The following is a 27,487-nucleotide window of genomic DNA, read 5'->3' on the forward strand; positions in this document are numbered from 1 at the left end:
ATGCATTACAGTGAAAAACCTTCTGCCTTTAGAACCACTTTAGACTTTACTAAAAGTTTGAGATCAGCTTTCAGTATGGTGGGGGTAGTGATTACTGATCTTTCTATTTTACTGTCACAAATGTATTGATGGGATTTCCCTTGCTAGTCTCCAACTAGTGCCTGCTTATGCCTTCTGGGTCTTGTGATTAGTCGATGCGTGTCAGGAACTTATGGTGAGGACAGGCATTAAGGTGCAGTTCAGTTCATCTGCGACCAGCACAGGTTTTTGCTCAAAATGTAATGTTTAGTGTTCTGATGGCATACGTATGAGGTTAACCCACTAAACTTATCCTTTGCTCTTTCCAAAATAATCATTTTTAGGTCATCTTTGAATGATTCTGTTACTATTTATATCTATGCTTTTTAGAAATCAGGAAATCTCCCAATAGTCTTTTGCTTTGTTTCCATCAGCAAAGGAGTGACACCATGAAAGCTGTAAGTATTTACTCTGTACTCTTTAGCAATCATGTCATGGGTAAGTGTCTCCAGTGACACTGTTACATGGCCCTAAAGAAACACTGGTTCCTATTTGTGTATCTACTGTATAACAGCTAAAAAATTAAAGTCCTATCTGTCCTGATAAAAGATGTATATGTTAGAACAGCCTATGAATGCAGGAAGTTAATTGGCACAGAACTGAAATGACTGAAAAAATAATTAAAAATATATCATTCACACTTATGTGTTTTTGGCCGATGTCTTTTCCTTTTGAAATGGATGGAAACGCATCAAAACGCATGGTAACCCATGATGTAACGTAGTGTTATGCTAGAAGCTGACTTCCTGTAATGTGACTGGACTCACAAGAGTGAGATCATAACTTCTTGCAATAAACTGACAATGCTGCCTTTGCTGCACTGAAGTCCCAAGCAGCAGTGTCAGCTCTGACCGAATATCCCGCCCGCTGGACTACAGAACACCTCCCTTCCTCTTTATCTCCAAAACTGAACATAAGAAAGCATTATTCATGCCTTAAATTTCAGTACCTTTACATGCATTACTTATTGTTCCTTACCTTCATGACAGTGTTGTAGATGGATATGAATGAAGTAAACAAATCCAAGTAACGTGTGGTAAACACAAGAGCAAATAATAGCTGGCTTTTCCCTGATATTCCTGAAAGACACAGTATATAAGGTTAGATTTTTCCACATGGTCATTTAAAATATTGTTTTTAGTAGTAAGACCTCCATTTTAGAATTTATCTGCCTTCCAAGTAAATAAGAAGATATTTGTACAAATAGGCAGAAGCGTAAGGAGTTGCCAGCATTTGCTGAGCAGTGCTGGAGTCTACCTTTTGCAACAAATAATGAACACACCCATAAAAATGAAAAAGGTGCATTTGTTATTTTTTGCATAGGGGCCTGGAAAGCATTGCAACCACGATCAGTGGATCATGGGTGCAATGGTCTGACTCCCACAGAATATATTTGCAGCAGCTGGCATGTAGATAGATCACGTTGCTTGAGAACCAAGAGTCCCTCTTCCGCGGTGGTAGACAGAACTTGTCATTTTTTCATTCATAGCTTCTTCTGAATGAATGATGCAGCTGTGTGGGCAAAGCCACACACACAGCCATGCCAATTTCAAACTTAATAGGATCCAGTGGGGGGAAGACCCCCCGACTCTGTAACGGGGGTAATGGCTTTAGGGTGGGGCGCTGCAGACAAGATAATGCTTTATGTTATCCCTAATATGGGTGTAACATGAAACATGTTCAGAAAGATGGAGTTAGCTGTTAAGGCTCAATTCACACTTCGTGTTTCCTGAACACACGACATAGCACACATGAAACGTGCATTTTGCCTCAGAAATGTGCTGCAAACGCGCAACGTGTTTTCGTGCCACTAATTGATAATGGCATCCCAAATGGGGTTAGCAGATGTGAGGCAAACGTGCATTGAAAAAACATGCGACACTCCATCCCAAAAAAGGTTCTGGAGCCTCTTTGGCGTTTTTATTGTACATAGAGCAGCCCATTCAAGTGAACTGGCTCCCCTATGCATGTCATGTTGACATGTGTGAAAAACGCACAACAAAAAACCTTGAATGGGATTGTGTGTTCCTGCTACGCACAAGTGTGAATGCAGCCTAAACCCCACTGAGTTGGTTTGGGATGAATTGGACAGAAGGGTAAAAGCAAAACAACACAAATGCAACACACTTGTGGAAACGTCTTCAATAGTATTGAGAAGAACTTTCTTAAAAATATTTGTTATATTTGCAAAAGACAACTACAACCCCAATTCCAAAAAGTTGGGATGCTTTGTAAAATCTACGAAAAAAAAAAAATAGAATGCAAAGATTTGTAAATCTTATAAACCCATATTTTATTCACAAAATAAAATAGAAAATATATCAAATGTTTACATTGAGAAAATGTAACATTTTAAGAGAAAAATAAGGTAGTTTTGAAATTGATGGCAGCAACACTTCTCAAAAATTTGGCGCAGGGCTATGGTTACAACTGTGTAGCATTCCTTCTTCTTTTAACAAGACTCTCTAAACATCTGGGAACTGAGACCAGTTGCTTGAGTTTTGGGAGACAAATCGTGTCCTATTCTTGCCAGATATAGGATTCTAACTGCTCAGCAGTTCTGGATCTTTTTTGTCGTATTTTTCATTTCAAGATGCTCCAAATATTTTCAATTGGTAAAAGGTCTGGACTGCAAGCAGGCCAGTTAAGCACCCGGATGACTCTTCATCTACGAGGCCATGCTGTTGTCACAGATGCAGTATGTGGTTTAGCATTGTCTTGCTGAAATATGCAAGGCCTTCCCTGAAAAAAACATTGTCTGGATGGGAGCATATGCTGCTCTACAACCTGGATACTGTATATCTTTCAGCAAAGATGGTGCCTTTCCAGATGTGCAAGCAGCAATCCATACGCCCCCCCCCCACCATCTGAGATGAAGGCTTTTGAACTGAGCACTGATAACAAGCGGTAGATCCCTCTCCTTTTTTTTAGTTCTGGGAATCCGGCGCACATGGTTGCAAAAAGGATGTCAAATTTCAATTCATCTGACCACAGAACGATTTTCCACTTTGCAACAGACCATTTTACAGGAGCTTTGGCCCAGAGAAAACAACGTTTCTGGATCATGTTCAGATATGGCTTCTTCTTTGAATAGCAAAGCTTTACCTTGCATTTTTGAATGGCATGGTTATCTGTGTCCACAAACAGTGATTTATGGAAGTATTCCTGAGCCCATGCAGTGATGTCCATCACATAATCATGCCTTTTTTTAATGCAGTGCCTTCTGAGGACCCGAAGATCACGGGCATCCAACATTGAGTTGCGGTCTTGTCCCTGGTGCACAAAGATTTCTCCAGATCCTCTAAATCTTTTGATGATATTATGTACAGTAGATGACACTATATGTAATGTCCTTGCAATTTTACGTTGAGGAACATAATTCTTGTTCGACGATTTTTCAATGCAGCTTTTCACAGATTGGCGATTGCCCATCTTTACTTCGGAGACACGGGGGGAGATTTACTAAAACTGGTCCACACAGAATTAGGTGCAGCTGTGCATAGTAACCAATCAGCTTCAAACTTCAGCTTGTTAAATAATTTTTGACAATAAAACCTAGAAGCTGATTGTTTACTATGCACAGCTGCACCAGATTCTCTGTGCACCATTTTTTTGTAAGTCTCCCCCACTGTGACTCTTAGATGCTCTTTTTATACCCAATCATGTTACTGACCTGTTGCCAGTTAATCTCATTAGTTGAAAAATGTTCTGACAGCTCTTCTTTGTTAGTACCACTTACTTTGCCAGCTTTTTGTTCTCCTGTCCCAACTTTTTGAGGTGTTGCTGCCATCAATTTCAAAATTACCCTATTGTTTTCTTTAAATGATACATTTTCTCAGTTTACACATATGCTTTCTTTCCTTGGATAAAATATGGGTTTATGAGATATCATTGCATTCTGTTTTTATGTAGATTTTTACACAGTGGAGTTGATTTACTAAAACAGGAGAGTGCAAAATCTGGTGCAGCTCTGCACAGCAACCAATCAGCTTGTTTAATTAAGCTTTGACAATAATAATTGGAAGCTGACTGGTTGCTGTACAGAGCTGCACCAGATCTTGCTCTCCAGTTTTAGTAAATCAACCTGTGTCCCAACTTTTTTGAAATTGGGGTTGTACTAATTTTGTTAAACAAAGCAATTGGTTATTTGTTCAATAGTTTAATTGCAGTAGTTTCAGAGTACACTGAAGCATTAAACTGCATGAATTTCTATAAAAAAAAAACCAAAAACTTGGAGTACAATGCAGGACACAGGTTTAATGTTCATACACCCCGGGGTATAAGCTTGAACCTTCAGGTGATTGGACACTGGCAAAGCTTTGGAGGGCACACATCCTGAATATCCCCATATATCGCTACTCTAATCCTAAATCCTAAGCAATGCATAGTAGCACAGAAACAGAGGGGAGGGTAGCTTATGTCTAGTACTCCAACATATGGAATTTACAAGTAAGCCAAAATTTATTTTATCTTAGAGGTATAGTTCAGGAGACAGGCTTATTATTCATATACCCTGGGTCCTCCCCAAGCATAGGGGGCAACAACAAGGCAAACAGAGCTGTGCCAACAGGACCAACAATAACAAGAGTCAAAAGACGTCCACCTGGTAGAACTTGGAAAATGTAAGAACAGAGGACCATGTGGCGGCCTTACAAAGCTGAGCAACAGAGACTTGATGTTGAAATGCCCAGGAAACTCCTACTGACCCGGTGGAGTGCAGGAGGTCCTTTATCCTTTAGGGCAGTGGTATTGAATTAAAATTCATGGAGGTCCAGTTAGTGACACTTTCTTCCAGCAGAGGTCCGAAGCGTATGTTTGTGCGATGACTCAGATCCTTCACATCACAGCCCTCCTCTCTTCTTCAGCTAGCTTTACATCTCTGTGGCTAGGGAACATGTGCGAAACCACAAACATTCCCCACCCAGAGAAATGCGCTGCTCTTTCGGCACCTATGGCAAATTTTCACAAGCACCAAACCAGATGGTGCTGCAGCACCATGCAGCTTGATGCGGTGAGATAAAAAAAAAAAAAAGTTGGGGCTCCTTTCCCTGCGTTTCTTTCGGGTAGGGCAGCCCATTAAAATGAATGGGCTGCCCTACCTGCGACATGTGCGTGCAAACGAGCTTCCCCCTTTACCTTTCCTGAGCTCCTCCCTTACTGTCCCGAGCCCCCCCATTACTGTCCTCAACAATCCCATTACTGTCCTGAGCACCCCCTTTAACTGTCAGTGACCCCAATAATGTCCTCCGGCCCCTTTACATACTCTCCCACCCCCCCGCTTCCTGTCCTACCTTACACAAACAGGGAAGAAGGTGGTAGACACAGCAGGTTTGGACAGAGGACGGGAGCTGCTAGCTTCTGATTGGCTGCTGGGACCGCCCTGCAACCTAGCAGGCAATCACCTGCTTGTTAACTCTGGCAGCCCCTGCCCTCCATCCAGCGCTGTCCTGCCTCCTGCTGTCAGCTCTGTGAAAATGACAGCAGCAGTAGTGATAGCTCTGGGTAGAATGGCATCTAAATGGGGGGACTATGGTGATCCAGACAGGACATTGACTAAGTACGTACGAATGTGGACCATGGTCTGCTATTTAGTGATGCCTGCTTTCAGGTGTGAACTCGGGATGAGTTGTTTTATCCACCCAGCAATTGTTGATCTTGAAGCAGGATGTCCTTTGCAATGTCCTGAGGTTAGGACAAACAGAAAATCTGTCTCCCTGATAGAACCTATAGCTTTTAGGTATGCTCTGATGGCTTTGACCCCGTCCAGACAGTGAAGTACAGTACAATCTCCTTTTGGGTGCTTATAAGCAGTGCACAAGGAAGGAAGGATTATGTGGAGGCCTGACACCACCTTAGAAAGAAAGGAGGGTAATGGCTGCAATACTACTGTATCCTTGTGAATAATAAGGAATAGCTTTTTACAAGAGACAGACGTTAACTCAAAGGCACATCTGACAGATTTGATAGCCACCAAGAAGGCCACCTTGCAGGGGAATTCCCTAATTGGTTAAAAAGGTACAGAGAGGGAAAAAAATATTTGATCCCCTGTTGATTTTGAACGTTTGTCCACTGACAAAATAATTATCAGTCTATAATTTTAATGGTATGTTTATTTTAAAACAGAACTCCAGGCAAAACCTTTTTTCCATGTTCTCGTTGCTGATCTCCTACCTTCACCAACTATGTCAGCCATGTTCTTCTGAGCTCTGTAGTTCCTCTGCAATAACCTGCTGAACTTGCTGAAAAAACATTCTTGCTGATTTCCTGTTTGCAAGACCGCTGGCTGCTATCCCTCCAGTAACCTCAGCCAGTGGTCTGACACGCCCCCTTGTAGTCTTTTGAAAGCGAGCAGGGACTTGTACTTCTGCCTGGCTCGCTGTAGTGGGTGGAGAGGTTCTTACAGCCCCCGGTCTGTGCCGCCCATAGAGTTGGTGTCCTCCTCCTCTGCTCTAGTCCCTCCTCCTCCCTGCCAGCACCGCCCCCGTCCTCCCCGCCATCTCCAGCGCCCGCCATCTCTCTCCAGTGCGGGGAGATTACAGATAATCGGGACAGAGCGCATCTCGGGCTGACAGATCTGTATGTGAGAACACCGCTCGCCGTACAGCCCTGCCTCCCTGCACATTGGAACAGTGCGCTCTGAGCTGTCTATCACAATTCCGGTGCAGGGAGGCGGGGCTGTACGACGAGCAGTGTTCTCACATACAGGTCTGTCAGCCAAAGATTCGCCCTGTCTCTGGATTATCTGTAACTATCCCAAGACAAGCACTGATAAGGCACTGGTGTCACCGCAATGATGGGCACTGGTGACACCGCAATGATGGGCACTGATAACGCACTGGTGACACCGCAATGATGGCCACTGATAAGGCACTGGTGACACCGCACTGATGGCCACTGATAAGGCACTGGTGACACCGCATTGATAAGGCACTGGTGACACCGCACTGGTGGTCCCTGACATGCTGCACTGGTGGTCCCTGACATGCTGCACTGGTGGTCCCTGACATGCTGCACTGGTGGTCCCTGACATTCGGCACTGGTGGTCCCTGACATTCGGCACTGGTGGTCCCTGACATTCGGCACTGGTGGTTCCTGACATTCGGCACTGGTGGTCCCTGACATTCGGCACTGGTGGTCCCTGACATTCGGCACTGGTGGTCCCTGACATTCGGCTCTGGTGGTCCCTGACATTCGGCACTGGTGGTCCCTGACATTCGGCACTGGTGGTCCCTGACATTCGGCACTGGTGGCCCCTGACATTCGGCTCTGGTGGTCTCTGACATTCAGCACTGGTGGGCACTGACACGTTGCACCGGTTTGCATTTATATTAAAATGCTTTGTATTTATAAGGCTGTAACCTATCATACCGTGCGTTATGTATGGCTTGCTGGCTGCAGAATGAGGGGTGTGATTTATGTTGAAGTGGGCGAGTTCACATTTACATGTATAAGCCTAGTGTATCTCCCACATTTTCTCCCATGTCAAGGATTCATGGGAAATGTAGTCTGATTACAGTTAGAGAGGGAGAGAAGAGGATATAATGCAATCACTATTCTAAGAGATCCTCCCTGCCAGAAAAGATGATGCATTTTTTGAATCACGGAATATAAAAATTAAATCAGACATATCTCTTAAACGGTAAGAAATTTCACAAATATAATAACTGTTTAGTGTTTTCTGTGTGTGTGTGTGTGGAGGGGGGGGTACTAATGGGGGATTTTTTGAAAGTCCTGGAGTTCTGCTTTAACAGTGAGAGAGAGAATAACAACAAAAATATCCAGAAAAACGCATTTCAAAAAAAGTTATAAATTGATTTGCATTTTAATGAGTGAAATAAGTATTCGACCCCTTCGCAAAACATGACTTAGTACTTGGTGGCAAAAACCCTTGTTGGCAATCACAGTGGTTATACATAAAAAAGAGACAGGGTTGGGATTTTGCATGGGGCATGTCTTTGCAAAAAAACGAAAATAGAATTCAAATGGTAAACTCTAATTCGATTGAATGTCATAATCACGTAATGTGTACACATGATTGATAGACACACGATCTAGTAAAGTCATAATAGATAATCAATTCAGTGCCACAATCACGTAAGATACACACATAGTTACATAGTTAGTAAGGTTGAATAAAGACACCAGTCCATCCAGTTCAACCTGAGTGAGTGTGGGTCTACAACCCTGACCCTTGTCCCTAACCCTGAACATCGCACACTCACATCAATCCCTACCCTCAATCCAAGGTCCCCATTCATATACTAGGGCCAATTTTGGACAGAAGCCAATTAACCTACCAGCATGTCTTTGGTGTGTGGGAGGAAACCGGAGTACCCGGAGGAAACCCACGCAGGCACAGGGAGAACATGCAAACTCCAGGCAGGTAGTGTCGTGGTTGGGATTCGAACCAGCGACCCTTTTTTACTGCTAGGTGAGAGTGCTAACCACTGCACCACTGTGCCGCCACACGATTGATAGAAACATGGTGAACTAGTACAAAATGATAATAATGGCAATAATCATAATCATAAATCATCTTATTGTCTTTCACTTCCGGGGTTGCGAGGCACCATATGGCTCCCTCCTCCTTCATCCCTGTACAGCGATGGGAGTGGGGACTGACCTTGATGCCTCAACATCTTGCAGACCTGCCCCGATCACGGCGAGCAGCCGCGCCGCAATATGGGGACGTTCTTCTTCCATCAAACGTTGCAGCTGGGATGGGTGGGGATCCACTGCGGACGTGTCAGGAGGGGGGGGCGGGCTCGGATAAGGGTCTGATATGGATCTTGGGAGAACCTCAAGCAAAATTTTGGTGGGGTTCCCCTTCAAGATTCTCAGCACACAAGTCACACCCCAAGTTGGATCATCTGGATCTGACTTCTGGTGCGACTTCTATTCAAATCAATGGGCTCCCATGGGGACCCATTGATTATGAATAGAGACAGAGAAACGCATCTGAAAGCTAGCGTGGCTAAACGCACATTGACGCCAATGCAAAATGTCGGTACTAGCTTTGCAGCTCATTTTTTAAAACGCCCGTGGCCATGAGGCCTAAGGACAGGACACTATCCACTGCACTTTTATATCACCAGGTAAACTTGGAGCCAATACATGTATATATACTATGTTTGTTTACTATGCACTCCTACTGGAGTATGTTCAGTTTATTCATTCTAAACACATATCAACACCCTAATTTTTCACTTCACATAGGCACACCATTAACTAAGCACATAATTTTTACACATTCACACAACCATTCCTATGTTGGCACACAGGTGGTTCACTCATTTTAAACACCTTGTTATCATTCGTTATGTGTTATCCTCATATTTATACCTTTTTCATTGTTTCACTTATCTCATCAGTTACACATGTTTTTTTACACATTGTTTTTAGGTATTGGGTGTATGCACTACACATATACATAGAGGCACCACTGTGGTGGTCTGGTACACTTCCTGGCTGGTTCCCCTGATCCCTCTTCCTCTTGAAAGGGGAAGGGGGGAAGGAGTGGGGGAGTCTCCCGCCTCTGCCCCAGGTGAGATGCACCATCCCAGATCCCTCGCTTTCCCACTAAGAAGCTGGGCTCAGCCTCTTAGCTGCCTTGTAAGTGATTGACAAGTATTGTGCTACTTGCATGTCCCCCCTTCCTGAAAGGGATCATATAATAATAGTTGTCTATTTATTCATCTTTCAGTATAGTCTTGCATCTTTCACTCCTAATGATTGGCTTCAGGCCATGAAACGCGTAGAGTCTCTGATAAAGGGTGTCAAGACAATCCGGTTTTTATGATGAATTGTAACTTACCTACATTATGTATCAATTTATATTGGATGTATGTTGTTTCTCTGTATCCAATGTATCAATCATGATTACTGTGATTTATATTTTCATCAATCATGTTCATTATTCACTGATTAACTGTAACAAATATTTTTACGATCCTTAATTGATATGTTAAGTATCTACAAAATAAAAATCATGTTACTACTATTATTATTATGATTATTTACATTATGATTATCATTATTGCCATTATTATCATTTTGTACTAGTTCACCATGTGTCTATCAATCATGTATATCTTACGCGATTGTGGCACTGACTTGATTATCTATTATGACTTTAGTACATCGTGTGTCTATCAATCATGTGTACACATTACGTGATTGTGATATTCAACTGAATTAGAGTTTATCATTTGAATTCTATTTTTATTTTTTTGCAAAGACATGTCCCATGCAAAGTCCCAACCCTGTCTCTTTTTTATGTATGTTCATTTATTCGAGATGGGGGCATGCCTTTGCTAGCTGTGCCAGGTCACTTCTACGTTTTAATTTGTCCAGTCACAGAGGTCAGACGTTTCTTGTAGTTGGCCGCCAGGCTTGCACACATCTCAGGAAGGATTTTGTGCCGCTCCCCCGCTCCTCTTTGCAGATCCTCTCCAAGTCATTAAGGTTTCAAGGCTGACGTTTGGTAACTCGAACCTTCAGCTCTCTCCACATAATTTCTATGGGATTTAGGTCTGGAGACTAGGCCACTCCAGGACCTTAATGTGCTTCTTCTTGAGACACTCCTTTGTTGCCTTGGCTGTGTGTTTTGGGTCATTGTCATGTTGGAATACACATCAACGACCCATTTTCAATGCCCTGGCTGAGGGAAGGAGGTTCTCACCCAAGATTTGACGGTACATGGCCCCGTCCATCGTCCCTTTGATGTGGTAATGCTGTCCTGTCCCCTTAGCAGAAAAACACCCCCAAAGCACAATGTTTCCACCTTCATGTTTGACGGGGGGGATGGCATTCTTGGGGTCATAGGCAGCATTCCTCCTCCTCCAAACACGGCGAGTTGAGTTGATGCCAAAGAGCTTGATTTTGGTCTCATTTGACCACAACACTTTCACCCAGTTCTCCCCTGAATCATTCAGATGTTCATTAGCAAACTTCAGACAGGCCTGTACATGTGCTTTCTTGAGCAGGGGAACCTTGCAAGTGCTGCAGGATTTCAGTCCTTCATGGCGTAGTGTGTTACCAATTGTTTTCTTGGTGACTATGGTCCCAGCTGCCTTGAGATCAATGACACGATTCTTCTGTGTAGTTCTGGGCTGATTTCCCATCGTTCTCATGATCATTGAAACTCCACGAGATGATATCTTGCACAGAGCCCCAAAGCAAGGGAGATTGACAGTTATTGAGTGTTTTTTTTAATTTGCGAATAATCGCACCAACTGTTGTCACCCTTCCACCAAGCTGCTTGGCGATGGTTTTGTAGCCCATTCCAGCCTTGTGTAGGTCTACAATCTTGTCCCTGACATCCTTGAACAGCTCTTTGGTCTTGGCGATGGTGGAGAGATTGGAATCTGATTGAATGCTTCTGTAGACAGGTTCCTTTTATACAGGTAACAAGCTGCGATTAGGAGCACTCACTTTAAGGGAGTGCTCCTAATCTCAGCTTGTTACCTGTATAGAAGACACATGGGAGCCAGAAATCTTGCTGACTGATAGGGGATCAAATACTTATTTCACTCATTAAAATGCAAATCAATGTATAACTTTTTGGCAGTTTTCTGGATATTTTTGTTTTTATTCTGTCTCTCACTGTCAAAATAAACCTTCCATTAAAATTATAGACTGATCATTTCTTTGTCAATGGGCAAACATACAAAATCAGCAGGGGATCAAATACTTTTTTCCCTCACTGTAGTTTCTGCAGGGCAGAGAGAACCATATAAGAGTCCCAAGGAAACATAGGGTGCTGTAATGGTAAATGAATCTGAGAAAAGTAAATTCTCTGAACCTCGATTTAGCCCTCATTCACACTGAACACGGGTTTGAAATTGCGCGAGTTCAGCTGAACTCGCACGATTTTAAGCCCGCATTTCAGAGCGAGCTCTGGGGCTATTTGAAAGACATCTGTGAGGGTTAATGCACAGATGTCTATTGAAATCGCCCCCGAAGTAGCCAAAAGTAGTGCAGGAACTACTTTTGGAAATCGGAGCAGCGCTGCAAAGTCGGAGTCACACCGATAGGGACAGTGCCGTTGCCAGCAATAGGCTTCGATTTGGCATGCGATTTGACATGTCAAATCGTGCTGATGGGAACGGGGGCTAAAGGTTTTTACAAGGGAAAGTGATTTCAGAGGTTTTTGAAATGAATGTAGGGTTTTTAGGGTTATAGGGTCAAAGTGATTGTAAATGATCACCTTATCAAACAACCCATTCAGTTTAAAATAGAAATGAAAGGCAAAACATTTTTGTGCAGATATAAAAAAACATTATAAATACCTTTTTTTATAAGTGATTATATTCCCTCTGTTCTCAGCCGCATAAGAGCTGGGGAGGGGAAGCAACCGGACACTGAGCTTCCCAGTGAAAGGCTGTACAGCGGGGGCATTTCAGGACAAGTCTGATCATTGGAGGAGAAGGCTGAGTTCCCAGCACAGATAGAGAACTTACCACGATGTGCTCTCCTGCTTAGTGTGATCAGTTTTTAATAGGAAAGCAGTAGGGATGAGCCGAACACCCCCCGGTTCGGTTCGCATCAGAACATTCGAACGGACTGAAAGTTCGCGCGAACTTTCGAACACCGTTAAAGTCTATGGGACTCGAACGTGAGAAATCTAAAGTGCGCATTTTAAAGGCCTAAAAAGGGTATGGGGACCCGGGTCCTGCCCCAGGGGACATGTATCAATGCAAAAAAAAGTTTTAAAAACTGACTTTTTTCGGGAGCAGTGATTTTAATGATGCTTAGAGTGAAAAAATAAAAGTGAAATATTCCTTTAAATATCGTACCTGAGGGGTGTCTATAGTATGCCTGTAAAGTGTCGCGTGTTTCGAACCGTCCCTGCTCAAAATGACATTTCTAAAGGGAAAAAAGTAATTTAAAACTGCTTGCGGCTTTAATGTCATGTCTGGTCCCGGCAATATGGATGAAAATCACTGAGAAACTGCCCCACCCAGCCCATTACCAGCCCCTTTGGGTCTTGTATTGATATTAAGGGGAACCCCGCACCCAACCCCGGCGCAAACAAGGCAGGGACTGTAGGTTTGTTCTTAAGTAGAATCTGTTTGTAATTTTGAACTGGTACATTCTTTACGTGTAGCTCCAGCCAAAAAATCTATTTTTAAGCTTTTTGGAAAACAAAGGGAAGGATTATCACCCCTGTAACATTTGTTTTGCTGTCTGTGCACCTGTTCAGAAGATTTCACCATTTCAGTTTCTGTCCCAATGACAATTGGAATTTGAAAATTTGGGGTTTTTAGTGAAACAAGGAACTCTTACAGGAGAGAATTTCCCTTCCTAGGGGTAGATTTCCTCTCACTTCCTGTTGTCTCCTTCCGTTTGCAAGTAGGAGTCGTTTGTAAGTTGGATGTTTGAAAGTAGGGGCCTGCCCTATATACTCTGCAGAAATTTGGGCCTTAGGTGTTGGTGTTGCCATAGAAGAATAGTACTTACATGCCCCTGTTGAACAGGGTCAGAAAAATTGGGCCTTTGGTGATGGACGGTGTGGTGGTGTTGCCACAACACTGTAAGGCCTCACAGTTACTCTTGGTGGGCGCAGGAACGGGCCCTGCTGTGAAATATTAGATCAAGAATTGTAATTACATGCCCCTGTTAAACAGAGGCTGAAAAATTGGGCCTAAGGCACTGGTGCTGGTGCCACAACACTGCAACCTCTCACAGATACTCTAGTTGGAGCGCAGGAATGAGCCCTGCTGCAAAGTATTGCATCAAAAATTGTAATTGCACGTCCCTGTTAAACGGGCAGAAAAATTGGGCCTTGGGCACTGGTGCCACAACACTGCAACCCCTCACAGATACTCTAGTTGGAGTGCAGGAATGAGTCCTGCTGCAAAGTATTGCATCAAAAAATGTAATTACATGCCCCTGTTAAACAGGGGCAGAAAAATTGGGCCTTAGCCACTGGTGGCGGTGCCCAGAACCAAAAATGTTCTTACAAGCTATCAGCATGGACATTGAGGAGGAAGAGGATTGTCACTCAGCATAACAGGATAGTCACTCTGCATCAGCATAGGCAGTCTTGAAGGGATCTCATATTAAAAAAAAAAAAAAAATATTCGGTTACATCAGCATCAGGTGCTTGGTAGCTGGTGATCCAAGACTGATTCATTTTTATGAAGGTCAGCCGATCGACCGATTCGATAGATAGGCGCACCCTGTGGTCGGTTACAAAGCCTCCAGCAGCACTGAATGTGCGTTCCGAAAGAACGCTGGATGCAGGACAGACCAGTAGCCCAATTGCATACTGTGCAAGCTCTGGCAGTGATCCATCCTCAACCCAGTAACCCAGAGGATTTTTGGTGGGAAAGGTGTCCAAGTCTGATCTTGCCCCTAGGTATTCCTGCACCATGTGAATCAGACGCTGGCGATGGTTGCTGGAACCAATCATACCTTGGGGCTGCGGACTAAAAAATTGTCTGACGCATTGGTCAGACGGCCACCTTCTCCACCGCTCCTTCTGTGACTGACCGAAGCCTCAGCAACACGTTGACCAGGAGGACCAGGAAATTGTAACACCCCCAGGCTCTGGAAACGTGTTGCACAAACCTTTCTGCGAGGCCTCCCGAAGATGTTTCATCCTCTGCAACGGCAAGATAAGGTCCACAGCCAGCCAGTAATGATCCCTCTCCTTGATACCACGAATACAAGGATGCTTCCGCAGGCTTTGCAGGATCAGGGAGGCCATGCAGCGTAGGCTTGCTTGGGGCATTCGGTCCAGAGTCCTCTGGGTCACTAAGGACGACATGATCCGCAGCCACCTCCTCCTAGCCATGTACAAGTCCATGGGTTTCTTTGGACTGTAAATGATCCCTTGAAGACTGCTGCTGATGCTGAGTGCTAGGCCCCACCTCCATGCTGACACAATCCTCCTCCTCGTTCTCTTCCTGTGTGATCGGCGGGCACGCAGGAACACTGTCTGGATAAAGGGGGCTTTGAGAGGTAAGGAAGTCCTCCTCTTCCTGCCTCTGTTCTGCCTCAAGTGCCCTGTCCATTATTCCACGCAGCATGTGCTCCAACAGGTGGACAAGAGGGACAGTGTCACAAATAGTGACAGGACCGTGCATGCATCCCTGATCATGGCCCACTGGCGTGGAAAAAAAAAAAACAAGCTCCCCTGACCCTGTCCTGGTGCCATAGTCACACAGGTACTCATTAATGGCCCTCTGCTATGTGTGCAGCCGCTGCAGCATGGCCAACATTGAGTTCCACCTGGTGGGCATGTCACAGATGACGCAGTTCTTGGGCAGGTTAAATTCCTTTTGGAGGTCAGCCAGCCGAGCACCGGCATTATATGACCTGCGGAAATGCACACAGACTTTCCTGGCCTGCTTCAGGACATCCTGTAAGCCCGGGTACCTGCCCAAGAACCGTTGCACCACCGAGTTAAGGACGTGAGCCAAACAGGGCACATGGGTCAGTGGTCCCTGTCAGAGGGTGGAGAGGAGGTTGGTGCCATTGTCGCAAACCACCATTCCTGCCTTAAGCTGGCGTGGCGTCAACCACCTCTGAGTCTTCCCCTGCAGAGCTGACAGAATCTCTGCCCCAGTGTGGCTCCTGTCGCTTAAGCACACCAGCTCAAGCACCGCATGGCATCTTTTTGCCTGCGTGCTTGCGTAGCCCCTTGAACGCCTATGGAGCACTGCTGGTTCTGAGGACAAATCAGCACAGGAAGAGGCCATGGAGGAAGAAGAAGAGGAGGGGGTGGAGGAGAGAGGTGTGGCAGAATCACCACTAGTAGAATGGTGGGCATGTCCCAGCAAGGCATGGACATTGCCTTCCACATGCTGGTAGAGAGCCGGAATCGCCTTCCATGAAAAAAAGTGGTGTTTGGGAACCTGCCACTGAGGTAGCGCACATTCCACAAACTCACGGAAGGGGGCAGAGTCTACCAACTGAAAAGGCAGCAGTTGAAGTGCTAGCAATTTAGCCAAGCTAGCATTCAACCGTTGGGCATGTGTATGGCTGGGAGCGAACTTCTGTCACCGGTGGAGCAACTGGGGTAGGGAAATCTGTCTGCTAGAATCGGACGTTGGTGTACCGATAGCAGATTGCCCGCAAGTACTTGGCAGTGGCACACCTAATTCTACACCTTCATTCCTCTCAGTGCAGGTTTCTGAGAGGACTGGAGGTATAGTGGGGTTGGAGATCCCAGCTGATGAGGAGGAGCAAGGAGAGGTCCGCCTTGTTCTTTGGTGTGGGTCTTTTAGGTAGTGTTGTCAACGGGCTGCATGGGAGCTCGACACATGTCTGATTAAGCATGTGGTGCCAAAGCGCTTGCTGTCTAGTCCACGCTTGATACGCTTCAGAGATGTGTTGCAAATAGCAACAGTGCAATCTTCTGCACATGTCTCAAAAAAGGCCCACACCAAAGAATTTTTGGAATAATGCGCAGAGTCACCAGCGCCCTGCACTTGCGGAGCTTTGCGGTGTGATGCAGTCGCGAATTTGGCACAAACGGCCCATAATGTTCGTAATTCGACAAACGGTCGAACGGCTGTTGTTCAAGTCAAACTTACGTGGCAGGAACACCAGGGATTTCACATAAAGGAAGCAATACAAGAACAGGAGACTTTCTCATACAGGTACATGATACAGCAGGCACATATCAGGAATATGAAGTGTTGGGGTAACAAGCGCTTTAAGGGGTGTTTCCTCAAAAGCTTTACCAGATTAAGATAATAGATTTTGGGTTTACATACACTGTAACCTTTTTACAATTACAGACCTTTAGGCTGTGTTAACACTGGTATGACACAACAGTCGTACCATTTTGGATCCAACTTTGCCCTGCAGGGATCCGACTTTGATCCCCGACAATACCAGGCACTGTGTCTGGTATGAATCTTTAGGGGGACCTCCTCGCAAAATGTTAAAATTTAAAACTAGCATGGGTTCCCCCTCAAAGAGCATACCAGGCCCTTCGGTCTATTATGGATTTTAAGGGGAACCCTTGCGCCAAAAAAAACGGCATGGGGGTCCCCCCAAAATCCATACCAGACCCTTATCCGAGCATGCAGCCCGGAAGGACAGGAAAGGGGGTGGGGACGTGCCTTGGGGCGGGGGCATTTTTTTTTATACTTTTTTTTTAGGTGAATGGGTAGGGGTACAATGTATCCCATACTCATTCACATAGGGTGGGGGGCTGGGATCTGGGGGACCCCTTGTTGAAGGGCGCTTCCAGATTCCGATAAGCCCCCCGCCCACAGACCCCGACAACCAACGGCCAGGGTTGTCAGGAAGAGGCCCTTGTCCTCGTCAACATAGGGACAAGGTGCTTTGGGGTGGCCCCAAAGCACCCCCCCCCCCCATGTTGAGGGCATGCGGCCTTGTACAGTTCAGGAGGGAGGGGGAAGCTCGCTTGTCCCTACCCCCTGACCTGCCAGCTGTGTGCTCGGATAAGGGTCTGGTATGGATCTAAAAGTTAGGTTTTACCACTGCCCACCAAACATAGAAATGCAGACAGGTGCCATAGTAAAAATTTAACGGCATGTCACATTCGCCAACTGGTACCGCCGCTGACATACAAATGCGGCCTATTCAAGTGATTAGAGCTGTGCCACAACCACTTGCATTGTACGCAGTTGCGGTACAGTGGAATGTTATTTTGAGGGTAAAAATGTCAGTGAGGAGGTGAAATAGCATCTCCTTGCTGCCTGTCAAACATCTCTGAAAAGTGATCCACCTTGGACCGCTTTTTAGAAGGATGGTAGTAATAGCTGCACATGTGAAAGAGCTCTTATTTGATCTCTTTTGGCCTGTAATTCCCCGTACACACGATCGGAAATTCTGCCAGCAAAAGTCTGATGTGAGCTTTTGGTCGGAAATTATTTGAAAAGATTGAGAGCAGGTTCTCTATTTTTCCGACGGAAAAAGTTCCTATCAGAAATTCCGATCGTCTGTAGCAATTCCGACGTGCAAAATTCCTACACATGCTCGGGAAACAAATTCAACGCATGCTCGGAAGCATTGAACTTAATTTTCTCGGCTCGTCGTAGTGTTGTAGGTCACCGCGTTCTTGATGGTCGAAAGTTCAGAGACTTTTGTGTGACCGTGTGTATGCAAGGCAAGCTTGAGCGGAATTCTGTCTGAAAAACCATCCAACGTTTTTCTGACGGAAATTCCGATTGTGTGTACAGGGATTTAGGCTTCATGTACACTGATGCTGGTAAACGGACGTTTAGGAGCAGTTGGGCGTTTTTTTCAGCTGCCCCTGAACTCTCCTCTATGTTATCTTATCAGTACATGTACACAGGGTCTTTTATAGTCTTTTCTAGGCAGTTGAGTTTAGAAGCATTTATTCGAAAAGCAAAAAAAATGCATTCAGGACGGATGTTCAGAGGCATCTGAAACGCCTGTAACAGCTTGTAAATGCGGTAACTCGCACTTAGTTTACAGGCGTTCTTAATTTTTGTCTATTTGATAAAAAAGAAAAAAGCTTCTAAACGCAAACGTGCCATGTAAACACGGCAAAAGGAACATTTTTAAAATATCTGTTCATCCTGCCAGAAATCTTGTGAGCCGATAACGTCCTGTGCTCTCTGCCAATGGACTATTATTAGCTAGCACTGTTCCCTGCTACCTCTGTGGGCTACAAAACACCTTATGATGCAGAAGAAAGGAAGGTGTTATGTAGTCTTAACACACTCCCTGTCCTAGAGTTACAACGCTGCTCAGTGCAGTTGTCACCCTGAGACAGGAAATGCATTAATGGCAGGAGTGCCAGGTTAACATAAAGGGAAAAGAGTGTGAAGACCCACGTAGTGGATAGCGTTATAAGCCAGAGTCTATGAATACTCAACCTGTGCCCTGTAGTGTACGATTAACCTCTTACCACCTACGTAACACACATATGCTTCAGCAAATAGGTTGGGCCCACACGCTCCACATTAGCATTCATGCGTGGTAGAGCTTTCTGTGCTGAGGTTGTGCTCCCAGCACAGTGACTGAGATGTCAAAGACAGCTCTTGATCTAATGATCAGGGACCAGTGGGATAAGCTCCCGATTATGTGATCACTGTGACAGTCATTCACAGTGGTCATTTGATCAGCCGGTCTTTCCTGTCCCCTGCTTGTAAAGGGACACCAGGGCTGGGCAGGAAGGGAAAATAATCTAAGGACTCATTAGCAGTTCCTGGGTTTAGATGTGCTTAAAGAGGAGTTCCACCCAGGGGGTCCATTAAAAAAAAAAAAAAATTAAAAGTCAGCAGCTACAAATACCGCAGCTGCTGACTTTTTTAATTGGACACTTACCTGTCCCTGGGTCCAGCGATGCGGGGGATCGAAGCCCCGCTCGCTCCCCCCCTCCGCTCGTCGGCGCCGGCATTTCAACTGTGGCCGCCGAGCTGTGGCTTCACAGCCTGGCACCCACTGCGCATGCGCGAGCGGCGTCGCACGCCGTGATTGGCCGCTTATTCACCTGGGACCTGTAATGGGTCCCAGATGATTGACAGGAGGGAGGGAGCAGAGCGGAGCCCTTCCTGTGCCGAGGGGGAAGTGATGTCACCAGCCCAGGCAAAGGGAGGCAGACTACGAGGGACCACCTAGCAACAGGCATTTAGAGGTAAGTAAAAAAAAAAAATATCCAAATGTTTTTTTGTTTTTTTTTTAGAATTTTTCAGGTATTTTTGTTTTTTTGGGTGGAACCCCACTTTAAAGTTGTTCTAAAGGCCGGACGTTTTTTACCTTAATGCATTCCCTGCAATAATGGAGATTTAGGGCCAAAGCTCTTCTGGCCGTACTTCTGTAGATCACAGGAGTGCACTAAGTTCCGCACTCCTGTGACCTGTATCCAGCCGACACCTGGCTTAAGTCCACTGTCAGCTGACGTCATTCAGCCGGTCCAGACTCTGGAGGGATCTCAAATTTAATGTCAGGATCCACCCTGATCCCTGAGTGGCAGCTGGCTAAGCCCCTCATCGAGTCACTGATAGTCGTAGCCAGCAGCTCCCGTCCCCTCCACAGCCCAGCGCTCCAGTTGGAGCTGGAGGGGCAGAGCAGAGAGCTAACAGTCACCGGCTCTCTGCTCACAGAAGCCCAAGAACTGAGTGATTAATGGTCTTTAATGGCTTAGTTTTTGGTGTAGAGAGTAGAGATGGCGGGGACATATGCAACATCGGACCGAGTATAATTGTTATTTTTTAATTCTTACACTTTTCAAACAAAAATGTCCCAGTAGTTGTATCATCCCCCACTCCACCATAAATACTTACATGCCTACTTAGTCCTATCTCAGTCCAGTGTTGTGTCTGTCTGCAGTGGCTCTCTCTTCTCACAGAGGCAGCAGCAGGAGCCATTGGTTCATGCTGCTGTCAAAAAAACCTTATGGGGGGGGGGGGGGGGGTGCCGAGTCGTGCTGTTCGTGTCTATGGATGCACACAGTTCGGTTTGGGAGTGAGTCCTCAGGTGTGCCACCATAGCAAGTGGCTTGCTATGGGGGCCCACACAAGGGAAGGAGCTGAGAGTGCTGGTGGGGGACCCCAAAAGAGGAGCTTTGGGGCTTCTCTACAGAGCAGGTAAGTATAACATGTTTATTTTAGCAAAAAAAAACAAAACTTTTTTTTTTTTTTTTTTTTAACCTTTACAACCCCTTTTATAATTCCCCTGACTGAGCACTTTCTGGTGCCTGGGGAGCCACTTGTGCCACTTACAACTGCTCATACAAGTGAATGGCTATACACAGTCTTGCTTGGTTGAATGCCATTGGTGTCTACATTAATGTTTACCCATGCGCATACAGCGCTTCAACCTGAATGTGCCACTTTTGCCATTGCCATTTACCCGAGCACGGCTATGTACAGCCATTCACTTGTATTTGTGGCTATAAGTGGACACCGGAAAATGCCAGGAATTTTACACCGCTAAGGCTGGCCATAAATGGATCTTCTTTTCAATCAACCGGTGGGCTAATAAAACAAAAACAAGAAAAACCAAATAGATTCCCTCTTGCACACAAGCATGATAGATGGAGGAATCCACCCCACTGTGCCATTGTGCCATGGTATAGTCCAGTGTCAGAATGCACTGGTCAGCACTGCAGCTGATTGGCTTCAGACACTGATCGAATGAAAGTTCTCCAACATTCCCAAATGAAGTATGTTGATCTTTAGTTCAACTTCTCTTGAGTAGCCATAAATGGATTGAAATTTGGCCAGTCACTGCTGAACTGTCTAAATTTGATCCATCTATGGCCAGCTCAAAGCAATAGTAAACTTGTGGGAAAAAAAATGTTTCTCCTGCAAGCTAATATCATAATGTGCTAGTATGCATCGCATACTAGCACATTATGATAGACTTACCTTGAGATGAAGCCCTTCAGCAGCGCACTGTTACCAGGGACAGGGCTTCCATCTTCACCTGGTCTTCCGTCCGGGTTCACGGGCTGTGCCTGTTTGAATGGCCAAGCCGCAATGACATCACTCTTGCGCATGCGCACAGGAGTTATAGCCACGGCGCAGAGCTGGTGACATCACTGGCTGTCAGACAGACAAATATCTCCTAAATGGTGAATAGGAATAGGAGATATTCATTTTACCCACAGGTAAGCTTTATTATAGGCTTAACTGTTCGTAAAAAATCACAAAGGGGAGTTTACTACCACTTTTAAGGAGTTGTAAAGTCTCAAGGTTTTTCACCTTAAAGCGGTGTTCTGCCCCCCCCCAAAAAAAAAGAAAAGCCAGCAGCTACACATACTGCTGGCTTTTAACAATAGGACATTTACCTGTCCTGGAGTCCAGCGATGTCGGCACCACAGCTGATGTTTCCATCAGCTATCGGGTGCTGCCGCCGCCACTGCAGGTAAGGGTACCCGCCAGTATAGCCTTACGGCTTCACGCCGGGAACCCTGCTGCGCATGCGTGAGGCCCCACTCCTCTCTCCTACTGGCCCGGTGACAGGGAGAGGAGGAGGGAGCCCTGCAGTGATGTCATGGGCCGCGGCCCGGACTCCCGGAAGTGGGAACAGGATACCTGTCAAAGATATACCTGTCAGGTATCCTGTCCCCCCTCCCAATTGTGGCACCGGACGGGGAGAGGAGACAAATGAGTGGAAGTTCCACTTTTGGGTGGAACTCCGCTTAAATGCATTCTATGCATTAAGGTGAAAAACCTTCTGTGCTGCAGTTGCCCCTCAGAGCCCCCCTTTTCCTTACCTGAACCTGGTTGTTCCAGCATCGTGAACGAGCCCAGCAGCTCCAGCCCCCGTCTCGGGTCCTAATTGGATAGATAGATAGCAGCGGGAGCCAATCAAATCCAGTGACACAGGAGCAGGGGGGCGGGGCCGAGTCCTGCTGTCTGTGTCAATGGATGCAGCAGCAGGACTCGGGAGTGCGCCTGCACAGGTGCCCCCTTTGAAATCGGCTCTCTAAGGGGACACCCAATGAAGAGGAGGAGCCAGGAGTGTCGCTGGGGGATCCCAGAAAAAGGAGGGCACAGAGCAGGTAAGTAGAACATGTTTGCTACTTAAATAAATAAATAAATAAGACCACAAGCTTTACAATCACTTTAAGTGTCTGTGTGTATGAGGCCTTCTAATAATTTCATACAGAATGTAGCCACCCCTCCGTCCTTCATCTGATCATTACCCTGTATAATGCAGTGTACATCCCCCAGAGACCTGCAATATCTTACCAGCACAGGACTTGGTCTTCCACATCTTCATCAGCAGGATGATAATAGCTAGTAAGTGGGATAAATCCCCTGAAATTCTAAAAATATTCATCTTCCTGAAAAAAACACAGCTAAATGTGCAAAAATGACGCTAAATGTGAAAAAGCAGCGCAAAACGTTGTGGAGAAATTCGGGAGAGCTGCTGCAGAAGCGCTGAAAGTTTTCACACAAAGTCCCCTCAGAGTCCCCGGGCTGGGCTCAGCTCGGCCTTCTCTCCTATATATTCTATAGAAAGTTGGACATTCGTTAGTTGAGGACAAACCGTGACTTCCCGGCGCCGTGTTGCTCCGGAGAGGATGGACGGCAGTGGCCGGGCTGGGAGGGAGGAAGGAGGGAGCTGTTCCTCTGCTGTAGTGGCGGGTGACGTGGCTGCTGGGTGCCTGTACTCAGGGCAATGCATGAGGAGGAGGAGGGGACCTGAGCTGGGAGGTTACACATCACCACATCAGCCTGTTTAAAGGGGATGGGAAAGGCTGCCGACAGAAAACGGAGGAATGTGCACGACTTCTCCGAATTATACCCCCTGCTCCTGAAATATGCCACTTCTGAGGTCTCTGACACAGAGTACAGGCCAGGGGGTTTACTGACATGATAGAGAAAAGAGATAAAAAGCGCCAGGATTACCTTTATAAAGGGGAGTTAGTTATAGTCAGATTGTAAAGTTTTTTTTTTCCTTAAAATAATAAATATGTTCTATTTACCTTCTCTGTGCAATGGATAACCCAGTGTTCCCAAACCTTTTTTTTCAGGGGTCTTCTGGTGCCCCCCCGAGAGTCTAGTCTTGGGAGGGACACTGACAGAAAATACTTTTTTTTGCGGGCAGTTTATCGGGGAAATGGCTGGTGTTGGCGCTTTAATCATCACAGCACCATGGTTGTTATGGTGTCAGGATGATTGAAGTGCATTATTTCTTATATTACATTGTTATATAAAATTAAATAGTTCAACTCACCATAATGCAGAATCAGTGGGAGCCCTGAACGTGTCACTTGCCACCGTCGCCTGCCACCAGATGCAGATTGTCACTTGCCACATCACCTGCCAGAAGTTGCGGATTGTCACTTGCCACGTCACCTATCACCAGATGCAGATTGTCACTTGCCACGTCACCTGCCACACATTGTGGATTGTCACTTGCCACGTCACCTGCCACACATTGTGGATTGTCACTTGCCACGTCACCTGCCACACATTGTGGATTGTCACTTGCCACATCACCTGCCACACGTTGCAGATTGCCACGTCACCTGCCACAAGTTGCGGATTGTCATTTGCCACATCACCTGTCACCAGATGCATATTGTCATTTGCCACGTCACATGCCACAGATTGTCACTTGCCACGTCACCTGCCACACGTGTATTTTCACTTGCCATGTCACCTGCCCCACGGTGCAGATTGTCACTTGCCACCTCACCTGCCACAAGTTGCGGATTGTCACTTGCCACGTCACCTGCCACAAGTTACGGATTGTCACTTGCCAGGTCACCTGTCACCAGATGCAGATTGCCGCTTGCCACGTCACATGCCACACATTGCAGATTGTCACTTGCCACATCACCTGCCACACGTTGTGGATTGTCTCTTGCCACGTCACCTGCCACAAGTTGTGGATTGCCACTTGCCACGTCACCTGCAACGCGTTGCAGATTGTCACTTGCCTGCTACAATTGTCACTTGCTGTGTCACTTTCCTGCTAAGGTGGGGACTGTCACTTGCTGTTTCCCAGAGTGAAGTTAGGCAGCAGAAAGATGATGTAATCTCTCTGCTGCCTGCACAGTGAAGGCGTAACTGCAGGGATGCAGGGCGGGCACCAGGCGGTGAGAGATTATGTCATCTCTCTGCTCCCCCGCCCGCCGACTGATTGGCCAGCCGCCCACTCACCCACCGAGCCTCCCGCCCGCTCACTCACCCATCCGCCAAGCTGCCCGCCGAGCCGCACGCTCACTCACCTGCCGCTCACCCGCAACTAATTTCTCAGGGGAAGGGCATTTGTCCCATTGCCCCACCCCCCCAGATCTGCCCTGTTCTGGTAGTGCTCCATGCTTTTCCTCTCTTCTGACTGCTCCCATACGAAGCCACTTTCTTGATCCCAGTCCGGGCTGTGTGCATCTATTAACACTGAAAGTGAAAGAAACCAGAGCTGGAATAGTGGGGACACTGGTGACAGACAGGGAGTCCCTCTTTTTGGAGGGTTTTCCTCTCACTTCCTGCTTTGGCTATAGGACAGGAAGCAAAGGGAGATCTCCCCAATGGACATAGAAGGCAAAAAGATCTAAAGCTTCATGCAGCTCTATGGACAAGTGGATGTAAATGGACTTGTGTCCGTTTACACCCGCCCACTTCCAAGTCCATCCAAATCTGGGAAAAAAAGATGGAAAAGAACTGCGTCCTTTTCCATTTTCTGGACCTAAATGTGGGAGATTGGAGATAGCCTAATGTAAATGGACTCCAGTGTTCGTTTACATTCGTCTGCCCCTAGAGCTATTACGGATTTGCTTGTGTCCACCTGACACAAACTGAATGGGCTCGATTATCAAAGAACTGCCATCCACCCCGTTCGGCTCTGATCCTGCAGGGGATGTGCTCATGCATCCCGTACTGATTGATGTGGATCGGCTCTGTGTGAAAGAGCCCCTACTCTATCCAAAATGAAAAAAGAAATTGACTTTTATTCTAGTTTATGTTTCTTGTTTTATTTACATATTGAATGCTGTCAGCGGATTTTTTTCATCTTTTACACACATTTGAAAAAAAATAATTTTAGACCTGAAGTTTAGTTAAAACCCCCAAATTGTATATATTTTCTAAAAACAAAGACCCTGGAGAATAAAATGGTGGTAGTTCCACATTTTTATATTACCCAATTTTTGGTAAAATATAACAGATAATGTTTCCAGTAAATAGATACCAAACATGTCAAGCCTTAACATTCTGCTCTCCTGTGAACCAATTAACTTTTTTCATAGCGACATTTTAAAAGCCCCTACAGGTCACCTCACCAGTTTATAGGTCTCACTCTGGCATGTGTGGCAATATGTAACATGTGTAGCGCAACTGACTTTTTCATACATTGGCGCCCCAATGGTGGGTTTGTGCATGGGGGGAAGGTTTATTTTATTTTTTTTGGAGGGAGGCTAAGTGCTTGGGTGTAATTTTACATTTTCTACACTTTTTTCACTCAAGACCAAAAGTCCCCTACGTGATAGCATTTTGCTATGGCAGGTTCTCTTTAATGAGATATCAGGGGTCTATTAGACCCCTGATATCTTGCCTGCTTCACACTGAAACGAATGGGAAGCAAATCGCACTCCATTAGCTTAATTCTCAGCTGCAGCGGCCTGGGAAAGTGACAGCCAAACCTGGAAGTGATGCAATGCACGTTATTTCTGTGTTCATTATAGCTAGGGGAGATCAGCGAAAGGAAGTTCAATGCTCTCCCTCTCCTTTATGCAGCGGCACCCTTCATGTGGGGTCTTAGGCCCGCAGGTGAGAAAACAAAGCCGAGGAAACATGGGGGGGAGGGGGGGGGACACGCACTAGAGAGAGTCTAAGGAAGTGATTGGGTGGCTGTAGTCTGACAGTCGGCTGTCAGATGTACACCCACTCTGGCTGCTATGTGACATATGTTGGTGACAGAGAAGAGGGTTAATGTATATGAAAACCCAATCAATAATATATTATAACATGTTAATGTAACTTCAAAAAATATTTTTAAAAAAGTCTAAAGCAGATCCTAATCCTCCCTCGCCGTGGGACTGCCCCTGCACTGCAAGGATTAAATGCTTGTTTATGTCTAGGAAACAGAAAAGGCACTTTTATTAATCGGATCCCCCACTCTCGCAGCCCCCCAGTGCTCTCATCTTCTCCCCCACACTGTCGGTGGTAGTGGACTATCTCCGAGCATCCTCACATATACATTTCAATGAGAGTACCAAACTAACATCTAAGAATCCAAAGATTTTGATGATAACATTGGTTTTGTAGCAAAAAAAATCAACTCATTTTGGTGGCCAAACAGATCTCTAAATCCCTTTATCAGAGATTAGAATTTTGACAGAGCCTAAAGCAGTAGTAAACCCACTTTTTCTGCAGCGGTTTACTACTGCTTTAATGCCCGCCATACATGGATTGATTTTTGCCTGGTTCAGCAGCTACCAGTTGAATTTCTATCCATGTATGGGCAGGGTGGTTCTAGAGAAGTCGATCTACTGATCGACTTCTCTAGAACCACCCTGTCAGATTTTTGATGCTCAGCTAGCACTGCTGGTTACAGCCTGCATCGCTGATCAGTGTGTTCTGATGGCTTTGCCTCTGTCTGATCTGCAGTTGCCATGGTGCAGCACATGTGATCAGTTATAACACAAGCAGTTAAATCAAGGAGTTTAATTTTGTTTTAATATCAGTTATAGCAATATAGGGAATGTGTATGTTGTGGTTTGGTGTACTAAGACCCCTTTCACACTGAAGACCACCCCGCGCTAGCGGTAAAGCACTGCTCGTTTCAGCAGCGCTTTACTGGCACTGTGCAGGCAGGAGCGGGGCTCTTTTAACCCCAACCACAAATCGCTTTGCAGGCGCTTCGGCAGCGCTGCCCATTGATTTCAATGGCAGGGGTGGTTTAGGAGTGGTGTACTGTATACACCGCTGTTCCCACACCCCAAAAACACTGCTTGCAGGACTTTTTTTCCCATCCTGCAAGTGCACCGCCCCAGTGT

General features: G+C 45.9%; 1 protein-coding gene across 1 annotated transcript in view; it reads right to left on the reverse strand.

Moving 5' to 3' along the window:
* Positions 1-23,187, reverse strand: part of KDELR3 (KDEL endoplasmic reticulum protein retention receptor 3) — a 59,422-nt gene extending 36,235 nt beyond the window's left edge. The window contains exons 1-2 of the mRNA XM_073592578.1: positions 22,731-23,187; positions 1,057-1,157 (exon numbers count right to left, since the gene is read on the reverse strand). Coding sequence (XP_073448679.1) covers positions 1,057-1,157; positions 22,731-22,821 — 192 coding nt within the window. The 5' untranslated portion in view covers positions 22,822-23,187. The remainder of the gene's footprint in view (positions 1-1,056; positions 1,158-22,730) is intronic.
* Between the last annotated feature and the right edge of the window lie 4,300 nt (positions 23,188-27,487).

Source organism: Aquarana catesbeiana, linkage group LG07 (genome assembly GCF_042186555.1).
Source record: "Aquarana catesbeiana isolate 2022-GZ linkage group LG07, ASM4218655v1, whole genome shotgun sequence".
In the NCBI taxonomy this organism is placed as follows: Eukaryota; Metazoa; Chordata; class Amphibia; order Anura; family Ranidae; genus Aquarana; species Aquarana catesbeiana.